Here is a 19,593-nt window from a genome sequence, read left to right on the forward strand (position 1 = left end):
CAAGATATATATTTTGCGGCGGCCATTTTGAAAATTAAAAATGGCGGCCATGTGGACATCTCTGCAAATGTAATCAACATTTTTCAGATTCCTCATGGTCTAAGCTTTCCGAAAATGTATAGGTTTGCTAATCTCCCAAAATTTTGAACGAAAATACATAATGAACCTGACTATAAAGGCAATGGTTAAAAAAAATATGCGATATGGTAAATAAATTAAAGCGAATGCAAAAAGCAATAGGCCTGTTCGATAGGAAGCAGCAATTGAGCGTAGGCTAATTGTGAAGGTGGAAAAAATGCAATAAACATGAAAAGTGCGTCACAAGCAATACTAACGATAATTTTTTAATTTAAATTTGTTGCAATGTCTACATTTTGATATTATTTCATCTCTCTTGTTGATACAAATTGATTGATCAGCAGTTGCAATTAAAACTTTTTCAGTAAGGCACAAATCACATCTTCTCGATCCGCAGCGGTATGGTTTCGAATGGGCAATAATTTCCCAGTTGATTCTATAGTCTTGATTATTACATTTCAATGACCAAATTAATTTGGAAAGTTCAGTTTCATTTTTGTATTTTATATTATTGAAAGACTTTGTGTGGTTACGGAATCTAGTTTTAAATTCTAGATTCCGTAACCACACAAAGTCTTTCAATAATATAAAATACAAAAATGAAACTGAACTTTCCAAATTAATTTGGTCATTGAAATGTAATAATCAAGACTATAGAATCAACTGGGAAATTATTGCCCATTCGAAACCATACCGCTGCGGATCGAGAAGATGTGATTTGTGCCTTACTGAAAAAGTTTTAATTGCAACTGCTGATCAATCAATTTGTATCAACAAGAGAGATGAAATCATATCAAAATGTAGACATCGCAACAAATTTAAATTAAAAAATTATCGTTAGTATTGCTTGTGACGCACTTTTCATGTTTATTGCATTTTTTCCATCTTCACAATTAGCCTATGCTCAATTGCTGCTTCCTATCGAACAAGCCTATTGCTTTTTGCATTCGCTTTAATTTATTTACCATATCGCATATATTTTTTTAACCATTGCCTTTAGTTTTCTTTTTTTACTCCCTTTCCTTTTTCAAAAAATTATATTTAATTTGTTATTCAGACATCACAATGAATGATTGTCCGCTTTTCCTTAGTAACATCTTCAAAACATTTCTAAATTTTGCTTGATAAACAAATTGCCTTTGACGTATAGCTTTTAATTTTCTGCTTATGTGTTTTTCAGTATGCGCCTGATGATTGTACCTCGCAGTACATGAAACCAATGGTAGCGCAAACTTTTTGTAGTTGAACAAATAATGATTCAAATAACGTATATATATATATATTATAAAAACTAAAGTTAACTCTTCAAGCCAGTCACTAATGATACACTTAACTGTACAAAATAACAAAATACATATAGGTGGTAGCACGGCCTACTAGAACACGGCCAAATATGTTGCTATTTGAGGAAATTTCTAAGAGTCTGAATTGTTACAGTCATAGCTTTGACAAACCTGTCATCTTCCCATTTCCAAAAGTAAGTAAAATGAGCAATATTTGCATCTAGACATATTTTTGGCTTGTTTTACTGGAGATTAGATATGTATGTTAAGCACAACTTATGCAATAATAATGCAAAGTATGTAAAAATTTTCCAGTTCTGCATCCTGGAGGTAGACTCATCATACAGTCGTTAGGTTTTTTGTATAGCAGGATCTTTTGCCAATAGCCACATTTTACTTGCGAAATTAAACTTGGTGAAAAACAAAACGAACTAAAATTTAAATTGGCACATCAAATGAACCGCTTACAACATAGAATTCACAAAAAATCCTTGATATTTTAAATGGAACATGCAATTGCACCAAAAGCGATACACCAAACGATACTACCTCCAGGATGCAGTTGGAAAATCTTACATATTTTACATTGTTATTGCATAAGTTGTGCTTAACATAAAAACCTAATCTCCAGTTAAACAAGCCTAACATATGTCCAGGTACAAATATTGCTTATTTTACTTACTTTTGGAAATGGGAAGATGACAGGTTAATCATAGCTATGATTGTAACAATTCAGACTCTTAGAAATTTCCTCAAATAGCAACATATTTGGCCGTGTTCTAGTAGGCCGTGGTGGTAGTTTGTGGGTAGAATATTAATCAAATGAAGGTAACATGCTTAAGAAAACAAAACAGCCTAGTTCGATTGATTGAGTTTTTATCATTGGAACAAAAAGGCCAGTTTTGATGCTAGTGGATACTTGTATCATTGACACAAACCAGGTCAATGGACCGAAGTTAGTAAACACAAAGTTAAACTAATGTTAGTGAATATATATTCCTTCATTTGCAGATCTTATCACAACAGAGAAGCACAGTTGATTTGGGTGTAGGTGTTTCAGGTATATATATGTCAATTTGGGGGTCCACGTCTTTTAGGCGCTGACAGTTAGGCGCTGGTCTAATAGGCGCGCACACTGTGGCGTCTGGATATTTAGGTGCGGAGCACTGTGGCGCCCGTTCATTTAGGTGCTATTCCTAGTAAAGTCTGTAGATTGTATCAGCTTGGCAGGTAGGGGCGTAGGGCAATGCTTTTCACACAAACTATTATATTGAACAGGAAAATATATTGTTTTGTTAATGCGTGTGCGTTGTTGGTCATGGCTTCAGTGAGTGAAGTTGCTTAAACCGGCAATGCTTTTTCACACAAAATGTTATATTACACAGAAAAATATATGGGTGAAGCTGCTTGAACCAGCAATGCTTTTCACACAAAATGTTATATTGAACAGAAATATATGTTATGGCTTCCGTGAGTGAAGCTGCTTAAACCGGCAATGATTTTCACATAAAATGTTATATTGAACAGAAAAATATGTTGTTTTTTTAATGCGCCTGTTCAGCATTTATTTGTTGTTAGTCTAGGTTTGCGCCGGCGAAAGCTTTATCAATAAATTATTCAAGTTTCCAAACATGTATGAGTTCACTTTTAGTTAGGTCAAATAATAACTAAACATCAGTAAAAAATGTACCGTAGGCTGTACTCAAGCGGGCGGTAGGCTTGAGTGAAGAGTAACTTAGTTTTCCGTCAAAACCCGGACTAGGTTTAATAACGAGCGAAGTCTCACCATTATGCTTGCAACTTGTAGCCAAGGTGTAGCCTATATGCCCTGTAGAAATGTATTCATGTGAACAGTAGTAGAGCGTCTTACGCGTTCTCGTCACATGGCCAATCCATCCCGAACAGAAGTAATTTATATTTAATCTAAATTACCAGACATTTTTCACACAAAACTGTTGTATTTACGCGGTAAAAACATGTCATGTGATCGACGTAGACGCACAATCTTGACATCAAATGAAAGCATACATCTTCAGCTATCCGAAGATGCAAAGCTTTGCAATAAAATTTAAAACATTCTATGTACAACTAGCAACTCCAAACGGTATTTTTTCTAATTTCTAAAAAAATTAAAAATTGGCAGAAAAGTGTACTTCATGAGAATTTTTACTACCCAAGCATGATACAATAATATGAAAACATATGTAGTTTAATCGAATGCCAAAACAATTCTGCACATGAGAAAAAATTTACTTCGTTTCTGCGCGCAATGCTTTAGGAGGTACAGCAGAATGATTGGAGAAATTTGGAAAATTTTACGCAAAAAGTATACGTGATTTAGCCTACAGTCTTTTTGATCGAGAAATTCCAAAGTAAGGGGTTGCCTAGCCAGTTTTGACTGCCAATTCCAATGAGTGAAAGAAAAAAAATCCACTGTGTCCCCATCTTTAAGAAGTCCTCATCTGATAACTGCACCGCCAAAATATTTTTTTTTAATTAGCCAAAAAAAAAAGGACAGGCAAAGACTATGGATCTACCATCATTTACATTATTTTTTTGCTTGAAATAGGCTACCTTTTAACCTTGGACGTAGGGATACTTCCTTGGTCATCATGGCAAAATTCCAAGACGTGAGTATACGTCCGTGGTCGCGAAAGAGTTAACTAAAAATGAACTCAATAATGTTCGGAAGCTTCAATAATTTATTGATAAAGCTTTCACCAACGCAAACCTGGACTAACAACAAATAAAACAATAATAAATCAATAAAACAACAATATATTTTTCTGTTCAATGTAACATTTTGTGTGAAAAGCATTGCCGGTTTTAGCAGCTTCACTCACTGAAGCCATGATATAATTTTCTGGCAAGCTACCAAGCTGATACAATCTACAGACTTTACTAGGAATAGCACCTAAATGACCGGGCGCCACAGTGCTCCGCACCTAAATATCCAGACGCCACAGTGTGCGCGCCTATTAGACCAGCGCCTAACTGTCAGCGCCTAAAAGACTTGCTCCCTCAATTTGGGTGCTTGGGTGGTGATGATTCTTGGGTGTGCAAATAAGGCAAGATGACCATTTGTCAAAAAATGACTTGCAAAAAACAGATCAATTTAGTCAAATCAAAACCAACAAAATGTTAACTCACTGCAAGTCGATCAGTCATGTCTTTACAGCAATGTGACATTGCTTGCACGTCATTGTGTATGCTCTCAAGGTCCTGCAGAAGGTTGAAGAAGCTAAATAATAACTATCATACTCTGCACTATTAAAATTCAGTAAGTAAATGCCTGTATGTTTAAGGTGTGATATCAAAGAATGGGATTTTTACAACTAAAATGAAAAGGTTAATTTGTTTAAGCTGAACTTTCACTTTCATCTAGAGTAGACAAAGATTAACTAGTACCGCAAAGGTTACTAAAAATAACAATGTTAGTACTACTTAGAAACTATTTTCTGGGCTGGTATAGTAAAAATGTTTACATAGTATGATACAAAAAATTCAGTTTTTGAACTTCGAATAACAATTGACCAATATTGAAAATTTGAATTTGTTTGAAGTGAAACACTCACAAGCAACTCAAATACATCAAGCAAATACACATCTCAATAAAATAGGCTATAATAATTACGATTTTAATAAATCAGCATCTACTGATATTATGACAAGTTGCTAGTGATCCTGGCTTGTGCACTGGCATGCCTGACAAGTTACAAAATTTCAATCTGAATTATGCAAATAATAGATTACATAAAGGTTTATAAACAGACCTAGTTCACGTCAAACTAATGTAAACTTACAGTTAAGTCTTGGAGTTAACCAACTCAAACAAGCCATAGATCGCTAAGAAATAGATACCTTTGTTACATGGCTAAATGCATCAACAAATTGTTGATTTATCAACAGACTCCTTCTTTCAATTTCTCCCCGAAGATTTCGCCTAGTCCGGATGTTATTTTCAGTGAAGAATGTTGAGACAGCTCTCAAAGCTTCAAGCATCTCCTACAAACATTTTGGTTGTTGATTCAAGACGAATCTTAGACAAAAAGTTTAAAAAATAGCCAAAGACACTATAGCTAAATTTTACCTGTACCATAGTTTAAAAATGGGCTTATTTTACGTTATTTTTCTTTGTTAAAATGTCCATGATGAAACAGACAGCACTGCATTACAACTAGTTACAATCGACCTCTATAGTCCGAATGTGTTGCAATTTGCAAAACCAAAACTGAATTTTTTTTAGAACAAATATGATGTATATAATTTGTTAAGTTACCAACTATTGATGAAAAAAGTTGGAGGGAGACTAATACATTTGCAGCAGAGTATCTTTTTTATATTATACTAATTTGAAATATAATTGCGGTGAGTGACAGCACACCTTATGTTCAAAAATAGTAAGTTTAACCAGGTGCACAAGACTCTGTCACGGCCAACCTGTCACAGGGACATTTCACTGCAGGGTACATCTCACCCTTAGACTGCTCATCACAAATTCGACCATATTCTTGCATTGAGCAGCTACTTTAAAATGCAACCATGAAGGTGGACAGAAAAGTTGGCTTCCTTGCATTCCTGCCCACTTAATATAAATCTTCGACCTGAGATTTATCAATCATCAGAACATTTAGTGATTTGCTGCGATGATTCTAAGGCAGGGGTCACCAACCTTTTTTGCATGCGGGCCACTTTGGCACTTAGGAGAGCTGTGGCGGGCCGCACTAATAAAATTTTAGGTAGGTTGACTCTTATGCTAGAAAAGAACGCATTTCGTACCCAGTATCCAGCGTTACATGTTTTTAAATCTTAGAATACCGCAGCAACAAAATTAGTCGAACAACGCTAGTGACAGGCCAAGCTCCTTTAACAACACTTTTGACTTCTTTAACATTGCCTAATAAACGAGGCCACTTGTTTTGCTCAGGTATAGCGAGGCGAGCGGTTTCATCAGAATATTCATTGCCAAGCAAAGGCCAAAGAGTGGTGTTGTCACTTCGCTTCACAAAAGATATCTTGCCATTAACAGTTTCAGCAAACAAGGAAATGTTTGACACATGACATCTCAATACAAGCAACAATAGTGACCTGCAAACATATCAGCAAAAAATAGGCTCCAATAACACGATACACGACAACTGGGCGAGACAAAGTAGGCGTCTAGGCGATACCCACTTGAGCGAGACAAGGTGGGCGACGAGACAAGTGGGCGACGGACCACGGAATGGCCCAATTCGGTGAGTCCGATTCGGTGAGTTCCCTATTCGGTGAGAGCCTTTTTCGGTGAGAGCCCTATTCGGTGAGTTTTTTTTAAATTATTGCGCGCCGTAGCCTAATTATCATTGCCGTTATAGGGTTAGGGGTTAGGGGATAGGGGTTAGGGGCAGGGATATCTAGAGAAGGGGTTATGAAGGCTCGCAGCAATTGCTTTATTCTCATGACACTACCAGGGCGGTTGTTTGTAGTGCTTTAAACATGTGGTTCTTTTTAAAATTGTAGAAAGTTTTGTAGTGCAGCTGGTACAATGAGCTACAGGAGACAGTTAGCAAATGTTACTTACAGTATATTTAAAGAATAGTTTACAAAGACAGTTGTAAAGTTACCAGTAAGCTGTTTTTTATAACAAAGCCTTTGCAGGAGGCTGGATGTAAAGCAAGTATATGGGTAGTTGAATTAACAAGCAACCACGAACATGCTGTGAATATCCAGGCCTGATGCTAATAGCGCAATGCAAGTTATCATAACAAGATTTATTAAACTGCTATCGGTGCCAATTGTCACTTTATGATAAACACAGATTATTTACGATAAACAATAGCCCTTCTATTGTCAGACGTAATAAAAGCCTTCGTATCCCCTTCTTTAGATATCCCTGGTTAGGGGTTTGGGGATTTGGGTTTTTTTGGGGTTTGGGGGGTAGGGGTTTGGGGGTTGGGGTTTGCGGTTTTTGGGGTTTGGAGGTTTGGGGGGTTGGGGTTTTTTGGGAGTTTTGGGTTTTTTTGGGAGTTTTGGGGGTTTTTGGGGGTTTGGGTTTTTGGGGGGTTTGGGTTTTTGGGGTTGGGGTTTTTGGGTTAGGGGGTTTGGGGTTTTAATTAGGCTACGGGGTTTTAATTATAGTTTTGGGGTTTTAATTATAGTACCCGATAATTTTCAAAAAAAAATTCAAAAAAATCACCAAATAGGGCTCTCACCGAATCGGACTCACGCGAATCGGACTCACCAAATAGTAGCAGACCCGATGGACCAAGTGGGCGACGAGCCAAGTGGGCGACGGCCAAAGTGGGCGACGGTAGCGAAAGTTTAGCCGTTCGGAAAAAATATGACTTTTAATTTTTACTTTAAAATACAATGATTAATATGTGGAAGGGAGGCAATGAGAGTTCTCACGCTGAGTTTCACGAAGCATTGGAAGCAACATTTTCATTAGTTTTTGTAGTCTGGTAATAGCACTTGCTGTTTGATGTTAATTTGCATTGTGACATCATCTTGACACATTATTTTGCAATTTGCGGCGTCAGGGTTTATCGTAAAGCTTAAGAGAAACCTCTCAGAAAAGAGACAAACGAATTGTCTCCCTTCCACAAATTGATCATTGTATTTTAAAGTAAAAATTGAAAGTCATATTTTTTCCGAACGGCTAAACTTTCGCTATCGTCGCCCACTTTGGCCTTTGCCCACTTGGCTCGTCACCCACTTGGCTCGTCGCTCACTTGGTCCGTCGCCCACTTGTCTCGTCACCCACCTGGTCTCGCCCAAGTGGGTATCGCTCACTTTGTCTCGCCCAGTTGTCGTGTACCGCCAATAACAAGAAGAAATCAGGCACCATCATAGGCGTCATTTCAGGGGTGCAAAGGGTGCTTGAGCACCCCAAAATGAAAATCTGAGGTAACAACATAAATGCGAGAGCACCCCTGGGCTAGGGTGGATAAAAAAAAACGAATTTTTAGGTTCAGCTTAGTGCATCTGCCAAAAGATGCAGTTCGGGCTATCTTTTACGTTGGTACTTGAAAAAACATTTTTTGACCCCGTTTGACCCCTATCCAAGAGCTCTCTAGTGACCGCAGAGGCAAAATTCCTTAAATTGACTATAATTTTTTTTCTAGTGGGTGCAGGCTAGTGGTTTTGGTGTCTATCCCCACTAAATCAAGTCTTGGGAAGTCATTTCTGCAGTCTAAAATCATCTATGGGCTAGCAAAATGACATCAGAGCCTTTATTCAGCAAAAATGCTTGAAAAAGTTGGAAATTTATTGTTTTTTTTAAAAAAGGGCAAAGAAAAACAAATTCATAATGCTTCTAAAGGTATTGCTGTTAATATACTGAAGCAAACAATTACCATATGAAGTTAATTGCAAAAATGTTGCCTTTAATTTGTGCATCCAATTATCCATAGCATTACAGTAATGGACACAAAATGCATGACAACAGGTTCAGGCGAAATCAGTATGTTAGTGTTTTGTTGAGGAGCTTATGTCAAATCCTGCAGACATATCATTCTTAAAAGGAATGATGACAGACAGGACAGCCACAATAGCCGGATTTGACTCTATTTTATTCGCACGAGTCAGAAGGAAAGAAAGTAGGATTCTTAGTGCAGAAAAACGACAAAAACACTCTAAAAAAAGAAACGCAAAAACTGCTTCTACTGTAGCTCTTAAGATAAGGAACTTCTCTGGTCAGGTTGTTTACATCACTTTGGTGAAATCGTTGTGTCATGTATCTTTGAAGATTTGAAGCTAGAGGTTTTAAAATAACCAGAAATGAGCATCTTCATAAGACTCCGCAATAACTGGGGTTCTATTCCACAGTGGCTAACTGCTAAGTACACTGGATATCAACAGCTTTCCAGTAACAACACACGATCTCATTCAGAACCTTAAAGATGACGTTGTTCAACTTGCACAAAGCAAATACAAGTTCATTTGAGGCGACTATAAATAACTTATGAACTTGTGCAATGTGCATTGCTTATATCAGTCCTGGTCTACAAAATGTGAAATTCTACCGTTCTGGGGCCACACACAAGGCCAGATGGATGGCCAAATTGATTCATTCCTATTAATTGGTGCTACTGGAAAATCAAATAGCTAAGTTACCTAAGGGAACTATCACATCAGGTTCACAAGTGGCTAAACTGAAAGATCTCATGAATTTTATTTCCCTCGTCTACTGTATATATTGGTTTCGGTGTAGTGTTGCTGTAGATGCTCCTTGGAACCGTTTGACTATGTACAAGAACATTCTCAGATATGGAGCAGTGCATAAGTTGACATCAGATGCTGCTGAACGTAGCTTCAAACGTCAATTTTGGTATCTCTCTGCTGAGACGGTACCACTGGACTGGCACTGTTCAGCTCTGAAGTTCAGGAAGAGGTAAACAACAGATGGCTGATGAACTTATACATGTAAAACCTACAGATCCTGTTTTTACACCAGCAGATCGGTTTGGCACTGGCCAGCTACGGACCACGTTTTCCATCAGAAATCAATCTGGAATCAAAACTGACAGATTTTATCACAAAGGACTCTCGGTTCTTTTTCTCTGTTTTAGAGATAACTGTTTTAAGTTACAGCATCTTTTTGTGAAAAAGGTTGTTTTGATGTAAAACAAATATTTTGAACAGTCTGTTCAAAATACTAACTTACAGGCTGAAGGCACTTAAAAGTAAACACTGGATGAGATATATTAGAAATATCATCTAAAATTAGGGATGGGCAAAATAGAATACCGAATATAGAATAACCGGTTGTGAAGCCTAACCGGTTTCAAAATGCGGGTCTGCTACTATTCGGTGAGTCCGATTCGGTGAGTTCCTAACCTCTAACCCTAACCCTAAAACGGCAATGGCAATTAGGCTACGGTACCCGATAATTTAAAAAAAAAAATTGAAAAAATCCCCCGTTAGGGGATCGGACTCACCGAATCGGACTTACCGAAACGGGCCATTCCGTCAAAATGCATGTAAAATCGGATAATTGAAACCGCTTTAACGATCGACTTCGTACTACTCCGTCTGGTCGCTACTAGTGTTGGGTGATATATGGAATTTTCGATACGATATCTTTTCAATATCAATATTTATTTCACTTTCGTTCGATATTTTAACTATCACAGCCCTAACTCGTAACTGCAAACCCCTACAAAAACGTTGCCGATGCCAAACGGCAAAAGTGGAAACTGCCTCGGCAATTGCTGTGAACCTTTGTTACAAAAAAATTTGTACCAAAACCTGTAAAACGAGAAGCGAAAAATATATATACTAGAGTAGTCTATCACGACCGCACTGTTTGATTTGTTGTGATGTAATAATACCAAAACTAGCGTTAAAGCGAGCAACGCGATACGCACGCTATTAGTATTACTGTAATTCACGTTAAATAACTCATAGAGAAAAAGTAAGCTAATTTTGATTCAACGGTTGATTCAACGTTCGAGTCAGCACAAATCGATTGAATTTTCCTGGCGAGTTATATTGCTTAACAACAATGCCCAATAAGAAATTTGCATTTATTTTACATTATTTCGACATGTAGCGACGTTGAATTATCATAAAATTACGTTAATTGCTCAACCAGGTACCGGTAACAAATTAATTGCTCCCTTCGAGAAGATTGCCTAGATTTACGTATGCACAATATAATTTCGGCACAATTGGCGCACTGCGAGCAACACAAAGCCTGTTTGATAAAGAACTAGATGTCAGAATCGAAATCATCAGATGCTGTATCAGAGGAACAAGGTTGTCGTGTCATCACTGGAATCAGACACATCAAGAGGCTCATCGCTTGGCTGTAAATCTACACTGTCTTCGCTGTTCGCAATGAAGCGTCCACGTTTTGCGGCTTTCGTGCTTTGATACCCATCCACACGCCTCTTTCGCAGAGCTCCATCAGGGTGTTGACTAAGGAACAAATTTATGGCTGTGGCATAACGACTGGGAGGAATGTCTAACCCTAACCTTACAAGCGCTCATGTGGACTCGGCACTCTCATTGCCGACGCTAATGCGCTATTCATGCATCTGCGTCGGCATTCACCTTGGCAATTGCCTACACTAACTTCGAAGACTGAGAAACTCATTTCTTAATTAGAACAAAAATATTGAAATATTGAGTATTTTTTTCAAATATTGTATCGTTTCGTTTATTTCAATATCGCCCAACACTAGTTGCAACGAATTTGCTGCAGCAAAAGTAGAATTGTTTATCGATTTAGTGGAATGCGGCATAGGAAAAACGCGAGTTTTGTTGTTCTTGTTTGCATTAAAGAGATCTTTCTTGTCAAACTCTTTGCAGTCCTCACAGTCTTGCGGAAGTACGTACGGGTAGTTGGCTTTGTCGTAGCTTTTACTGGGTCTGCTGCTATTCGGTGAGTCCGATTCGGTGAGTCTGATTCGGTGAGTTCCTAACCTCTAACCTTAACCCCAAACTCCTAACCATAAAACGGCAATGATAATTAGGCTACGGTACCCGATAATTTAAAAAAAAAATTGAAAAAATCCCCCGTTAAGGGATCAGACTCACCGAAACGGGCCTTTCCGGCTTTTACTATGCCAGTAGGCTATCAGTGACATGGACGACTTGTTGAGCTGTGGGATTAACCACTTCCGCTCGGCTACAGCCGACAGTTTTTTCCGTGCCAATTCGTTGGACGTCAACAACTCCCGACAGATTTTTCTTGGTTTGACGGCGGTAGTCGGTTTTTGCCGTCCTTTGCTAGCAGTTGAGGGGAATCACCTAATGGTTCTGTTATCTTGAGGCAATGATTCAGCTGTGATAAATCAGTGTTATAGCGGAATTTTGTTTGTGAGAAATTTGCCTGTGACGTAAGCTTTCTGAGCTACTGTAGCCTACTGTTTCAGCAGATTTGCTGTTCACATGAGCGACTTGAAGGTATTCCAGTGGTTTGCTTAGCTGTAGAGGTGGCAACGCGAATCTTTTGTTGTAAACCGAAGTATTTTTCCACAGGGGCAAGTTTAGTGTGATGGAGGGCCCGGGGCACTTTTAGATCGGGGGGGCACCCCTTGCAAAAATTACTAAAAACTATCTCTACGTCTACAGTAGCATTAATCCAGCACTGCACTGCACTACACAGCATTTTGCAGATCCTTCAAAGGCTGAAAGAAAAAAATATTCCACAAAATCACATTTTTTCACGTCTGGGGGCCTTTGAAAAGAGGAGCCTGGGGCACCTGCACCTGGATGGTGGAACCGATTGTTTGTTCAAGATAAGACCCCTGCTTGATGAATTTATCCACAATTTTCAGGAAGTCTATTGTCCACAGAAGCACATCTCTGTGGATGAATCTATGCTGAAATTTCACGGTAGGCTAAAGTTCAAGCAATACAATCTTTCCAAGAGGGCACGGTTTGGACTAAAGCTGTACCGACTCTATGAATCAAGTGGGAGTACGTGTGGATACACCTGGAATTTCAAACAATACAGTGGCCAGGATCGAGACAGTGCTGTACCAGCAAGTACAAAAGTGGTCATAAATTTATGCCATGATTTACTTGGAAAAGGTTATTAACTTTTTATCGATAACTGGTACAGCAGTCCACAGTTATTTTGCACATTGCTGCAAAACAAAACCCACACAGTTGGTACAGTTAGGCTGAACCGGAAGCACATGCCAAGCAATCTTTCGGGAAAAAAATTAAAAAGAGGAGAGCACTTGTTCAAGACAGCAAATGGTGTGATGGCAATGGTGCGGACAGGTGCGGATTTAGGGGGGGCAGAGGGTGCAGGTCCCCCGGGCCCCCTTTTTGAAAGGGCCCTTCGACGTGGAAAAAATGTAATTTTGTGTTATTTTTGTTTTCCTTTCAGCCTTTGAAGTTTCTGCAAAATGCTGTGCAGTGCCAGATTAATGCTACTGCAGAGGTAGAGGTGGTTTTTCGCGCCGTTGGTGCAAAGAAAATTTTTGTACGGGGCCCCCCGATATAAAAGTGCCCGGGCCCCCCATCAGCTAAATCCAGCCCTGGGTGTAGAAGGACGTAAAGATGCTCTACATGGCATTCATCAGAACTATGTCCAACAGGTAAAACCAACCTCAATGGAAATCCCATCATAAAACCCACTTGTGTGATTTCATACAATCAAGGGATGGGGGAGTTGATCGTTCAGATCAGCTTTCAGCAACCTGCCGCTCTATAAGAAAGCACACAAGGTGGTACATCATCATCATCATCATCATAATCCATCGTCGGTTTGTTCCCCACTAGTGGGGGTAGCCGATTGTTTCCGCGCAGCAATTGTCTTAATCCCTTTTCTCCATTTCATCCTGTCCCTTGCATCTTCCTCCTTCAGTCCGACTTATTTAAACTCATCCTTCACTTGTTGTTTCCACGTTCTTCTTGGACGACCGCGTTTCCTCTTCCCTATCCACCTTTAGATCTAGTGCCTTTCTAAGAAAATTTCCTTCCTCCCTCCTTATCACATGTCCATACCATCTTACTCCATTTGCCCTTTGCCAGTTGGTCTATGGTCTCTCTCATCTCTAGCATATCCAACAATTCTTCAGTCCTTTTTTCCCTTCTCATTTTCACCCCACACATTGCTCTCACCATTGAACTTTCCGTACAAAAAGTTGTTTTTTATATAGTGGACATAGCATTGGTGAATTCATTTCTGCTATTTAAAATGCTCCATCAAGAGCACGGACGATTGACTTTGCCAAACTTCAAAGTCATACTAGCCCTTGAGATGTTGGAATCAGCAGAAATTCCAGAGTACCTGAACCCTGGCCGAAAAAGATCTTTTCCCACCCCTGACCGTCTCAGAGCTGAAGATGGACATTTTTGGCTTTTATTTTTCCAAGTGTTCGTTTATTTCGATGTAAAATCAAATGTCAATCACTGACAATGTTTGCCTTCTTCTTCGTTTGAACCTTGTTCTTCGCCACTTCAAGGGTCGAGGGGCTCTGCCTTTTACCACCCTTGGGCAGTGGCGGCGACGCGGTCTAGATGTTTGGGCAGGTGTCGAGCAGCCATTGAATTGATTCGTCATCCAATTCACGCAGACCACGCACACCATTTGGCGCATGGTAGATGGCGCAGTTACAGATGGTGTGGTCTACGGTTTGTTCCTCCATGCCACACTCACAGATCGCGGATGGAGCCATCCCCCATTTGTGCATGTTGAAGCGAAATAGTCCGACGCCAGTACGCAGGCGGTTGAGCCGCACCCAGGCCTTCCTTGGCAAATGCATTCCGGTTGGATGGTGGCTGGTATCGGAGATGAAACTTTGGAGTCTTGAGGAGTTCTTCTTCCACTCCGAGCTCCATTGGTGGTCCGCCCACGTAGCCGCACTGATGGATTGGTCTTCAGCACTTTTCATCAGGAGTTGTGCGGCACGTATTATACAAATGGGTGTCTCGATTTCAGTCGCAGAGGTTTCTCGTTCACAGACTCGTAGAGACTTGAGTAGAGCAAGTGGTTGGGGTTCGTAGCGCGACGAGAGAGAGACAGGATGGCTTCTTCACGACGAAGCTCAGCTGGTTGGATGCCTGCAAGGACAGGGAGATTTTCCGATGGTGTAGGTCGCAGGCATCCTGTCACGATACGCAAGGCGTTGTTTATGGCAGTGTCGATTTGATGGCAGTGGGCACTGCGGCTCCAGACAGGTGCACAGTATTCTGCTGGAGCGTGAACTAGCGCGATGGTGGCAATGCGCAGGGTATCAACTCCGGCTCCCCAGCCAGAGCCGGCCAGACGCCTTAGCAAAGCTGTGCGTGTTGAGATCTTTTTGCGTAGTGACTCCAAATGTTGACGGTAAGTGAGCGACCTGTCCAGGACTACCCCTAGATATTTAGGGTTTGGGCAGAAGGGCAGGGTTTTTCCATTGGTGCTGATCTTGAGCTCGCGCTTTGCTTCCCGGTTGTTTAAGTGGAAGGCTGTCGTCACTGTTTTGGTTTCGCTGAGCTTTAGTCTCCATCTCTGGAGGTATGCCGAAAGTGTCGACATGTCCTGGTTTAGAGTCCCTTCTAATGTTTGCCATTGATTCGACAAGTGTAGAATGGCCAGATCATCGGCATAGGCGTACTTTGCGGATACCGTGATTGGTAAGTCGTGGGTGTAGATGTTAAACAGAAGGGGGGCCAGGACAGATCCCTGAAGGACGCCATTCTTAAGGCGTCGTAACCTGCTTGGTTTACCACTTCCGGTGGTGAGAGTAAAGCTTCTGTTGTAAACGAGCTCCATGATCATGCGGACCATGTGCCTGTCCGGGAGCAGGCGGAGCAGTTTGCAGGTGAGGCCTTGGTGCCATACAGTGTCGTATGCAGCTGTGAGGTCAAGAAACACAGCACCAGCCTTCTTCTTTGCCTCAAAGCAGTCTTCGATGTCTTGAGTCAAGAGAGTGACTTGGTCCACAGTAGATCTTCCACGTCGAAAACCAGCTTGCTCCCGGGGCAAGAGTGGGTCTATAATTGGTTCGACTCGAGTGTAGATAAGACGTTCGAAGATTTTAAAAGAGATGCAGAGAAGAGATATAGGTCGATAGCTCTTCGGATCCTCTTGTGGCTTATGAGGCTTAGGGATCGCGACTACTTTGGCTCGTCTCCAAATTTTGGGGATCTTGAGTTGGCATAAGCAGGAAGACAGGAATTTTCGCAGCCAAGACATCATGGCGGTGCCAGCATGGAGTACAAGTTCGGGGCAGATGTTATCGGGACCAGGGGCCTTACGGGTCTTAGTAGATTGTAGGGCAGCGGTGAACTCATCTGACGTAAACTCATCAGAGATGCTTTCCTCGTCTGGTGTTGGGATTTTCCAGAGATCAGACGTTTCCCTCTTTACAAGTTTGGAGAACTTGCGATCGCCTATTTTGTAGGTCCCATTTTTCACCAGTTCTGATGCGATGTTATTGGCAGTAACGGGGCATTGGCGGGAAGGGCGTGCTGAACGACCCGTAAGGTTGTTGACAGTACTCCATGCTATCCGGCTAGAGTGTGTAAAGTCGATAGTGTTGACGGTGTTTTTCCATTGCTCTAGCCTCCGTGAGTCTAGCCGATCGAGCAGTTTTGTTGCGGCTGAGGTAGAGGCAGCACCTGGTGAGGCATGAACGTAAGAGCGGTATAAATTTTCGCACTCTGAATCCCAGCACGGCGTGTAGTTCTTTCGGCGGCCGCGAGGGATAGCTTGTTTAGCTGCGGATTTGATAGCACGGCAGAAGTCTTGGTAGGCCTCATCCACGTTGGCGGTAGAAGGTGATGGTAGTTCCGCCACATTTTGATTGGTTATGACTTATGATACTGTAGCGATTCCAGTTAGCCTTTCTAAAGTTCCATCGCTTCACTGGGGCACTTGGGATGGGAGAGACAAGCTTAGGGGGAGTGATGAGCGAAGGTCGGTGTTGGGAACGTGGGAACTTCTCTAGCTTTGCCTTTATACAAGACAACACTGCTGTTTTTATTTTTGAAAGTGTTTGTTTATTTCGATGTAAAATTAAATGTCAATCACTGAAAATGTTTGCTTTTATACAAGACACCACTGCTGCATTCATTTTACAAAGTTTTTTTTTTATTTTAATGCAAAATTAAATGTCAATCACTGAAAAGTTTTGCTTTTATACAAGACACTACTTTTTGTACAAGACAGTCAAAATGCAGAAACGCAAAAAAAAGAAGAAAAAAATGCCGTTTACCGCGTCACGATCACGGCGCGCAAATGCCGATGGGAAGTGGTTAAAGATGCTACACGCAGTAGTGAAGATGAATCAGCAAATTTGGCTTTCTCACCTTCAGAAATAAATACCTATCTCACATTGTTAAAAGCATCCACTACATCTGTTGAAAACGCCCTGTTTGGTGGAAAGCAAACAAAAACCAAATTTCTTGTTTATATCAGTTAGTTTCAAAATATGTTTGTGTACCGCCACCAAGTTGAGATCCCGTTTGACTGGTGAACATTTAGAAAGCCTAAATTTGTTATACTGTATCTTACAATAAGCAATTTTTGCAATCTTCATTGTTTTTGTAAAATCATTAAAATGTGTTGATGGTAAAAACTGTTAATTATTCTAGAATAGATATCTGTATTCTATATTCGGTTTCAGTATTCTAGAATATTCTAGAATAGCTAATTATTCTATTTTGCCCAATGCCCATCCGTATCTAAAATCAACAAAAAGCTTATTTAAAAAATGATTGACATCACGAATGACATAAACATGATGCAAAGAAGGTGAATGAAACAATATCGATTCTATAGCCCTGAATGTGTATGCTGCGGAACGGCTGCACAGCTAAAAATCTTTGGAAACTATTGCCATAACTTATGCATACAGATGGTCTTAACAATCCAATCATTTATTTCTCTAATTGTAAGCTAATTCCTTTCAATATACTTATGCCGCTGTGATTTTGCAATTCTCCGAAAAGGGCTTTCTTCGAAAAAGGCTGTCTCCGAATAGGGAATTCTCCGAATTGGATTGTCCGAATAGTAGCAGACTCACACAGTCACACACCCTCACCATTAACTTGAATGTGGTAACATGCATTACACTACCATACCTTATCATTGTCTAATCTGGTTTCTAAAATCTTCTTCAATTTTCTAGAAAGAGGATGATTTCTTTGGTTCAGGGAAGGCAAAGATGAAGTAGAGTCTGATTCTTCCATAGTCAAAACCTCTTCTTCACTGGCACATTAAAAATCAAACAATCAAAGCTGCATACACATCCTAATAGAGCAAACTAAATACAGTATATCATCAGTAAGGTGAGTGTTTGTCACTTTTTTTATAGCTCTTCAAACAGCATCCAAAGTGAACAAGATTTATACAAAAACTTCGGAATTATTTCTAAACACTATACAAAAAAGCACACTTTATGCAACTTTTCTTGAAAGTTAACGGAATTGTTTTGAAAACTTGTCACTATTATTTTTTTTGTGCATTAAAATTGAAATCACCCTTGTTGCAAGTGTTCATACGTCATATATTGGAATTGACTAAAAATATAGGATGAAGTAGCTGTTTTGCGTCTTGGCCACTTTTTCTTTGCTTTACTAGTTTCTAACAACAACCGAAACCCTCACCTAGCCCTGAATATGGGGTTGAAAAATAGTGAAGTAAAGGGAAAGTGGTAAAGTCTTGAATTTTTTTATGTGCAATAAAAAGGGCGATTTTTTCAGACCCTAACAAACTAATAATTTTAAGTGACTTTAATTTTGCAAAAAAGCAACCAAAAAGTAACTTTATTCAACAAAAACAAGAAAGCGAAAACAATGGCAGCAATTCAACATAAAAAAGCGTCTAAACTAGTCTCAATTTGTACTCAAATCATAATTAGGATGCAACCTAGTTCATAGTTGAACAGTTCATACCCTCAGTTCGTACCCTGAAAAGATCGAGACAAAAAATTAAAAAAAGCCGAAGTCGCTGATTGCAGTTTCCGCAAACATTTTAAAATTTTCCCTCTGAAAAGATCGAGAGAAAAAATAGCACAAAGCCGAAGTCACTGATCGCAGTTTCCACAAACAAAAACTCTCTGGATCATTACCAAAATTTTTTAAATGTTTGCCGAAACTCCGATCTCAACCCTAACCCTGTTAAAATGTTTGCGGAAACTGCAATCAGCGACTTCGGCAAACTCTTAGGATCATTACCAGAAATTTAAAAAAGTTTGCGGGAAACTTTTTGCGTGATCAGCGACTACGGCTTTAATTTATTTTTTTTCTATCAATCTTTTCAGTTTGTTTATTTGCGGAAACTCCGAACAGCAACTTCAGCTTTTTTGAATTTTTTCTTTCAATCTTTTCAGGGTACAAACTGAGGGTACGAACTGTTGAGGGTACGAACTAGGTTGCACCCCCCCCCCTCATAATTACACATATATATATATGTAATGCTTTACATTCTCTGGCAGGAAGTTTCTGTCAATCAAACACTTTAGCTGTTGCATGGAAAACAAGTGGTTAAATATACAGTAGTTAACAAAATTTGTTTGATCGGAAAAAATTACTTCACGTTTATGAGTTTTTGGGAATAGGCTACGTGCGACATGAACATTGAACAAGCATGGGCTCCTGCAAACGTAAAACTCGTACCATAGTAAAAGATATATACATTAAAAGTCATGACATTACATACAATGTAAATTCATCTCTTCAGTAGCATGGAAAGATAAATAAATAGGAGAGTTAGGCAAAAAAGTATGCAAAAATAAATGGAACTGGTATACAAATATATATACAATTTTAAAATGTTTGCGGAAACTGTGATCAGCGACTTCAG

The 19,593-nt window shown here is 39.7% G+C and overlaps 1 protein-coding gene across 1 annotated transcript in view; it reads right to left on the reverse strand.

The window, feature by feature from the left end:
• LOC145766262 (conserved oligomeric Golgi complex subunit 6-like) overlaps positions 1-18,045 on the reverse strand; it is a 48,933-nt gene extending 30,888 nt beyond the window's left edge. Inside the window, exons 1-3 of the mRNA XM_082577937.1 lie at positions 17,871-18,045; positions 5,223-5,366; positions 4,512-4,583 (exon numbers count right to left, since the gene is read on the reverse strand). Of these exons, the coding sequence (XP_082434063.1) occupies positions 4,512-4,583; positions 5,223-5,366; positions 17,871-17,978 (324 nt within the window). The 5' untranslated portion in view covers positions 17,979-18,045. The remainder of the gene's footprint in view (positions 1-4,511; positions 4,584-5,222; positions 5,367-17,870) is intronic.
• Between the last annotated feature and the right edge of the window lie 1,548 nt (positions 18,046-19,593).

Source organism: Aplidium turbinatum, chromosome 3 (genome assembly GCF_918807975.1).
Source record: "Aplidium turbinatum chromosome 3, kaAplTurb1.1, whole genome shotgun sequence".
In the NCBI taxonomy this organism is placed as follows: Eukaryota; Metazoa; Chordata; class Ascidiacea; order Aplousobranchia; family Polyclinidae; genus Aplidium; species Aplidium turbinatum.